The sequence below is a fragment of the Medicago truncatula genome, chromosome 4, assembly GCF_003473485.1.
Source record: "Medicago truncatula cultivar Jemalong A17 chromosome 4, MtrunA17r5.0-ANR, whole genome shotgun sequence".
NCBI lineage: Eukaryota > Viridiplantae > Streptophyta > Magnoliopsida > Fabales > Fabaceae > Medicago > Medicago truncatula.
In genome coordinates, this window is record NC_053045.1 from 8376170 (window position 1) to 8383542 (window position 7373).

The 7373-nt window shown below is 32.6% G+C and overlaps 1 protein-coding gene across 3 annotated transcripts; it reads left to right on the top strand.

Annotated features, from left to right (window-relative positions):
* Positions 1 to 324: 324 nt before the first annotated feature.
* Positions 325 to 4828, top strand: LOC112421391 (uncharacterized). Of its 3 annotated transcripts, XM_024783027.2 has the most exons (9): positions 328 to 529; positions 1169 to 1227; positions 1756 to 2038; positions 2117 to 2332; positions 2417 to 2665; positions 3416 to 3618; positions 3979 to 3997; positions 4249 to 4455; positions 4534 to 4828. In XM_024783027.2, the coding sequence occupies exons 3-9, from the start codon at positions 1760 to 1762 to the stop codon at positions 4768 to 4770; spliced, it is 1410 nt and encodes a 469-aa protein (XP_024638795.1). In that variant the 5' UTR covers positions 328 to 529; positions 1169 to 1227; positions 1756 to 1759; the 3' UTR covers positions 4771 to 4828. The 3 variants fall into 3 exon arrangements, with proteins under 3 accessions (XP_024638794.1, XP_024638793.1, XP_024638795.1); XM_024783026.2 differs by having other exon boundaries at positions 325 to 529; positions 1756 to 1942; positions 3416 to 3997; XM_024783025.2 differs by having other exon boundaries at positions 326 to 529; positions 3416 to 3997.
* The last annotated feature ends 2545 nt before the right edge of the window (positions 4829 to 7373 follow it).

Here is a 7373-nt window from a genome sequence, read left to right on the forward strand (position 1 = left end):
GTGGCAGTTTCGTAATTATACTATTTAACTGTGTTAAGTCGGGACCCGACTTAAATTAAAGGTGATAAAAAAAATATAAAAAAACTCTTAAATAATTTCGTTGATAGGAACTGACCTAAGAACAGAGGAGTACTATCTTAAGTCAGGTTTAAGAGTTTTTATTTTTTAAAAATAACTTAAAATACGATAAAAAGTAATAGGAACTGACCTAAGAACATGGAGAACTATCTTAAGTAAATACGATAAACAGTAATAGGAACTGACCTTAGAATATGAACATACTATCTTAAGTCAGGTTTACCAACTTTTACTTTTAAAAATAAATTAAAATACGATAATATTCAAACCCATTGATCGTTTCCAAATTTCTTCTTATAAATAGCTGCTGAGTTCAAGAATCACAATGCACCATTCCTCCTCACTCATCAGATTCAAAGCTACACCTCCTTCTTCCTTGAATTCGATAATCACCTCGTTCGTTCTTCATCTTCCTGCTGTTTGAATCTTTATTTCCATTTTTCATTTTCAGGTCTCTCTCTCTCTCTCTCTCTGATTGATAATTTTCCTGTATTTGAATCTGTTATTTGACTGCTGGAAATAATTGAATCTTCTCTGATTAGGGTTTAAAATCTATAATATTGGGGTTTTTTTTAGACCGAGAGATTTTGAGAAATTGAACCCTAAATCTTTTATTCGCTGTTTGTTCTTTTCTTTCACTCACTATGAAATTAAACCCTAAAATTTTGGGCTGTGTTTTGATTCACACGTGGGTAATAGTATGATGTTGTTATTTTGTTTTTTGGTGATTTTGTTGATGCCCGTTACATGTTTGATAAAATTCCCGAGAAAAGTTTGAGTCATTGGACTTCGATGCTTTGTAGGCTAGGCATTATAATGCTAAAATGATACTTCGTTAAGTTGTGGTTTAAAATTTAGCCTTGATATGTACTTTGTTTCTGTTTTTTGTCATGATGTCTAAGTTTAAGGTTTGCAATTTCCTCTGTTTTCCGGTGTTAGTTTATGCCTTTTTCGCCTATCATATTCATCAGTCAACTAGTTGGATCTGTGTAGTGGCAATATGTTGTGGTTTTGCTCTGATTTTGTTTTGCTTATTCTGGTTTATCTACTCTGAGGCCTTATATCGGATTTTGTTGCTTGTTTGCTGCAGCTAAAGTTTGAGGTACCGGCTGCTGATGAGAAACAAGAACTGCTGAAGAATTATATAAGGTGGGAGAGAAACATGCAAAGTTTATAAATATGCTTATTTTTTGTCTCAATATTCATGTGCACTGGATTTTAGCTTTATTTATAATATTTCCATGTCATTTATAGATAAAAATTCTATTGATTTGGGTATGCTATTACTTGGAGTAAGTTAATGATTTAGAAACCAAAAACCAATGAACAAAATCCAAATTATTCATGTGTGAAAGAATCCATATGCCCTATTGAAATATATGTAAATAGGTGTAACTTGTATTACTTTGATACGAAATTTTGGGTTATAATAATATTTTGATTATGAAACGGTTGTGATAAATATGTTTTTGTATGAAATTTGGATTGGTATGAAATTCTAGTTTGGGAGATATATGTAGGGAGGAAGAACAAAATTTTATTTTAATTTTTTTGAAAATGCATTTGTATTGATTTGAATATGCAGTTTATAAGTAATTCTTGTTTGCGTACTATATTAATATTAATGTTATTGAGCTTGATTTGGTACTAACCATTATTATGTTTCTTTTTAAACAGACACATGGGTGATCAAGCAGGTCCTTCACAAAGTGAGTTGAGTACTCAATCTAACCGAAAAAGGGGAAGAGGTTGCACCCGGATGAAGAAGTTAAAAGTTAAAACTGCACAGGGTCAGAAATTACAAATTGAATTCCAACCAAGTGGAATACCTTCAGGGGAAAACGCGAAAAAATTCAAGTACCAGGTGGCTTCCTTTGCTCGGAAGTTTGCTAGTATTCTGATAAATGATTGGGATGTTGTTCCTGATGACGCAAAAAATGATATTTGGAAATCAATCAATGTAATTTTTAATTGTGTTTGTCACTATTGTACTTTAATTTTGTCATATACTAACTCCTACATTTGTTGTGTATTGTAGGATAACTGGGATATTCCTAATGAAAATATTGTGAAAGTGAAAAAGAAAACTATGATATATGCACGTGGGCGTTGGAGAGCATTCAAAAACTCATTAACAAGTAGATATTTATTTAAGGGGGATCTAAGTCACAAGTCTCCTACTGAGGCTTACGATTTTATTGACGGGCGCACGTGGAAGGAGTTTGTTAAGACGCGAGATGATCCTTCCTTTCTGGTTAGTTTGATCTATTATTTAGTTCTTCAATTAAATGTATTTTTAGTATATATTACCTAATGAATATGTGTGTTATTTCTATAGGAGAAAAGAAAAAATGCACAAAAGGCTCAGGCTAATAATAAACATCCCCATTTATTGTCTAAAGGGGGATATGCTTTACTTGTGAAAAAGATGATGCAAGAAAAATTAAAAAATAGACAAGAAGCAGCTGGAGACTCAGATATTCCACCTCCATCTCCACCACAACGTCATGAAAAGTGGAAAAGAGCCAGACTAAAACCATCAGGAGAGTATACCTCAGAAGAAACGCGTCTTGTTGCAAAAAAAATTGTAAGTAAATGCTTAAGACCTTTTTTCTAACTTTTGTTGTCTGATGCTACTTTGTGGTCCACAATGTTTTTTTTTTTACTGATAATTGAGTGTTGTTACCAGCCTTTAAGGAGCTGACTTTTACCGGAAAGTTTTGTGCCTTTTGCCGTGCATTTTTTTTCTTCCAGTAATTAGGTTGTGATAGGGTGGCTTAAGACCTTTTTTTTGTCGTTTGTTGTCTGATGCAGACTTTGTGGTGAATTGCAAGTGTTTTTTTGGGTCTGGTTTGCTGCAAGTTTTTATTTTTATTTTATTTTTTATTTTTTACAACACCGCTATATTGCAGATACTCGTACATAAATGTATCATTTCTGAAGTTTGTCAGAAGTATCATAATATAAATATAGATATAGATTACTTTGCTTTGGGGGACAACTTACGTCTCCCCAGTTTATCTCTATGCTTGACTAAAGTTCAAGAGGTAGAACAGACAACTTGTGATTCCGTAAATCTAGATTGCCTCAAAATGAACCTATATTCATATTATGTCCATTGGAATTGAATTAATAAAATATCACTTCCTCAAACAATTCAACTAAAACAATGACTACCTTCTCAAATTTCTCCTTAGTACTTATGTTCTGCTTGGTTGCCAAATCAAAAACAGTATCCAGGTTTCAAATTAAAAGATTTTTTAAATTACAAGGGATAAATATTTGCATTAACATATTTTTTTCAAATTACAAGGCCTGACATATTTTGATGTTGTAGGATTCTCTAGTATCAAATGGATTTGAGCAACAAGGACGTAAGGACATCTTGACAGAAGCTCTTGGGCAACCTGAACACCCTGGTCGTGTTCGTGCTGTTGGTCAAGGTGTGGGGATTCGAGAACACTTCGGATCACAATTTCATTCCACCCAAACTGTTATCAATGATGCCCAGCTAGCAGCCTTGAAAGTAGATCTTACTAAGCAGGTTAAAGAGCAAGCGCCGCAGTCAATTTACTCTCATCAAAATCAAAATTTCCCAATTTGTTCTCCTAATACCGCTCAACACGTTAGCACAAATGGTAGTTGCTCTAATGTACAATCTATGCCAGAAGAGGATATCCCAAAAGAGTGTGAATTGTATATTGATGGAAGCATTGTGGCATATGCTAATATGTACAACCTAGGGCCCACTATACACAATCAGGTGCCAACTAATGATATGGTTAGAGTGTCGATTACCAAGGTGATAGATGCAAAGGCTCAAGTACCTGAGCCCACTGATGAGGTGACAACAGTTGCTGAGGCCGTCAACACTTTCATTAAATGGCAAAAAAGACTTTTGCAAGTTATTGCTAATAAGGTATTTATTACATTTGTGTCTATCTCTATCTTAATGGTTTAGGATGTTGTTAGATCTAAGAAGTTATGTTCTAAAGTCATCAAGATTTCCATTCAAATTTCTCCTACTTATGTTCTGCTCGATTGCCAAATCAAAAACAGTATCCTGGTTTCAAATTAAAAGATTTTTTAAATTACATGGGATACATATTTGCACCAAAAGATTTTTTTTCTCTTTCAAATTACAAGGCCTGACATATTTTGATGTTGTAGGATTCTCTAGTATCAAATGGATTTGAGCAACAAGGACGTAAGGACATCTTGACGGAAGCTCTTGGGCAACCTGAACACCCTGGTCGTGTTTGTGCTGTTGGTCAAGGTGTGGAGATTCGAGAACACTTCGGATCACAATCTCATTCCACCCAGTCTGTTATCAATGATGCCCAACTAGCAGCCTTGAAAGTAGATCTTACTAAGCAGGTTAAAGTTGTATAAATTTATTAATTTTATTTTTGCATGTGTATATGATAATCTAATATTATGTCATCATTTATTCAGATATTTGCGGATTCAACTCCCTTTCATAAAGATGAAGTTAAGAACTTTCAAGAGTGTTGTCAAAATATGATTATGAAATTCACTGAAGCAAAGGCAGATTCAAGTCCTTTCAAAGTTGATTTTGACCCCCGCAAGCTATTAGACGATATGGATGAATGGTCATTCTTTCAAATTGATAGAATACATCGATACAGTACAAATTCAAATTCGTTAAAAACAAAAAGAATGAATCTGTAAATAAACTCACAACATCTATGTTAATAGCATAAAACGGCAAAATATCTATGCCTACAAATATGACTATTCAAGTCTCTGGAACACTCATGTCTCCAGATCTGCAACGTTGACGACACTAAAGTCATTAAGTCATTGTCATTGATCGGATCTGCACTTGCTTAAAGTTAATCTTTCAACCTGAATCAAATAAACACCGCACTAAGACGGGAAATCAAAAACACATCGCACGAAGACGGGAAATTAAAACAAGTAGAGTCGTTCAGAGACGACGAAATCACAAAAACAAATGAAAAAAACAGAAAATATGTGAAATCACTTATTTAATTAGGATAGAAGGAAAAATAATTCAGAGTGGTGATTTTTGGGTCAAAATTGATTCTAAATCACCCATCTGACAAGAAGAAGAAAGGGGTTTGAGAAGGGGGAGAAGAGAGAGAGAGTTCATTCTTAGTTTTTGGTCCAACTCTTACAAGTTCCAATCTTTTGATTGTCAATTTTAGTTTAGTTAAAAAGAATGTATCATTAACTAAAGTAAAAAAATTTCGTTTTATTTTAATGATACAGTTTTTTTAGGTATCACCTGCTTTGACCCAAAACATCAACAAAACTAAAGTAAAATTGATATCATTAAAACTAAAGTTCATATCACCTGGTTTTATGAACTGATATTGTAATTTTTTCGTTTTATTTTATTTTGTTTATGTGGATGCTTTATAATTTCCGTACCACTATTTTAGGTATAAAAAAAAATTATATCATCTTAAAAAAAAACACAAAACATCAAATTCAATTTTGTTTATAGAATTGATGTGGAGAATATCAACGATGAAATCACGGTAGAATTAATTCATCTTTCATTATCTTTCTATTCGTCCTGTCCCACGTCAGATTCTTCCACTCAGTATATTCAAAAGGTTCATGCTCGTGTAAATAGGCAATTACCTCCATGAAATTGTAAGTTTTGACAATTATCCCTTTGACATCGACAAAACTTCAATTACCTCCCTGAAATTGCACAACGTTGCCGTCAAATTTTTCTATTAGTCAACATGACACTTTGCAAATATCCCCTAAAGTTTTGCACTTACGTGCAAAATGTCCCCCGAACTTAAAAATTTATATATTGTTTTTCTTATTCTTATCTCAAAAGATATTTATATTTAATAGGTTTTCTTGTTGTTTGATTATGCAGAAAATAGTTCAGTTTGATTCTAGAAAATGTGTAGATGATTTGGTATCTATGATTCATTAATTTTTAATCATGTTTACAATTTAGTTAAAGGTTGTTTGTGACTGTGTAGAGAGAATTAGACAAAGCAGAGAGGCATAATTAGATTCTCAGATATTGAAAATGCATGTTGTTATCTATCTTAGTTAAAGGTTTGTTGCCTGTGTTTCCATCTATCTTATTTTCCTCCCCTGTCTATTAGATTACCCTATTTCTTATACCTTTCACTTCACCTTGAAACACTATCGCTGAGGCTCATTTGAAGCTTGATTACATGGACTCTCTGATTTAACACTAGAAAACATTTTTAGTACAATATTTATGAAGTCACATTCAAAGATTCTTAGTTTTCATAACCAAGGAAAAACAATATGGTAATCTGAATTCTATGCTCTATGGCTCATTTGAAGCTTGATTACATGGACTCTTTGATTTAACACTAGAAAACATTTTTAGTACAATATTTATAAAGTCACATTCAAAGATTCTTAGTTTTCATAACCAAGGAAAAACAATATGGTAATCTGAATTCTATGGTTTATACATGAAGGTGAAATAAAAGAATATGAGTAGAGGGGATAATGCTCCACAATTCAATGAAAATGCAGTCACATTTAAGGATAAGAAAAATATATATAAATTTTCAAGTTTAGGGGACATTTTGCACATAAGTGTAAAACTTCAAGGGGGTATTTGTAAAATGTCATGCTAACTAACATAAGTATTTGACAGAGGGGATAAATTGATTAACGTTGTGTAATTTTATGGGGGTAATTGAAGTTTTGTTAATGTCAAAGGGGTAATTACATATTTACTTGTTCATGCTCTTTAACTCTTCTGTTGTTCACCAACTTACAATTCTTGCGGTCATCAAAATGACAATGTTAAACTTATCACCGTTAGTTTTCCCACTCTATCCATTTCTCGCGTGCCCATTTTTTTTTTTTCTTTTCAAAAATGTCTCTGTGATTTTCGGATTTTAAAATCTGAACTAGTGTTTTCCTTTGTTTTAGGGTGAAAAAAAAAAAAAAGAGTTTTTCACCAATTTGGATTTTATAATTTGAAAACCTCAAAAAATAGGGCGCGTTACTTAAGTTTTTCAGATTATAGAATCCGAACACCCTGTACCCTGTGAACATTTTTTCAAGGGAAAAACAGTTCGGATTATATAATCTGAACTGTAGATTTTCGAATTTTAAAATCCGAACTAGTGTTTTCCTTTGTTTTAGGGTGAAAAAAATGAGTTTTTTTACCAATTTGAATGTTATGATTTGAAAACTTCAAAAAATAAGACGCGTTACTTAAGTTTTTCATATTATAGAATCCGAACACCCCGTGAACACTTTTTCAAGGAAAAAACAGTTCGGATTATATA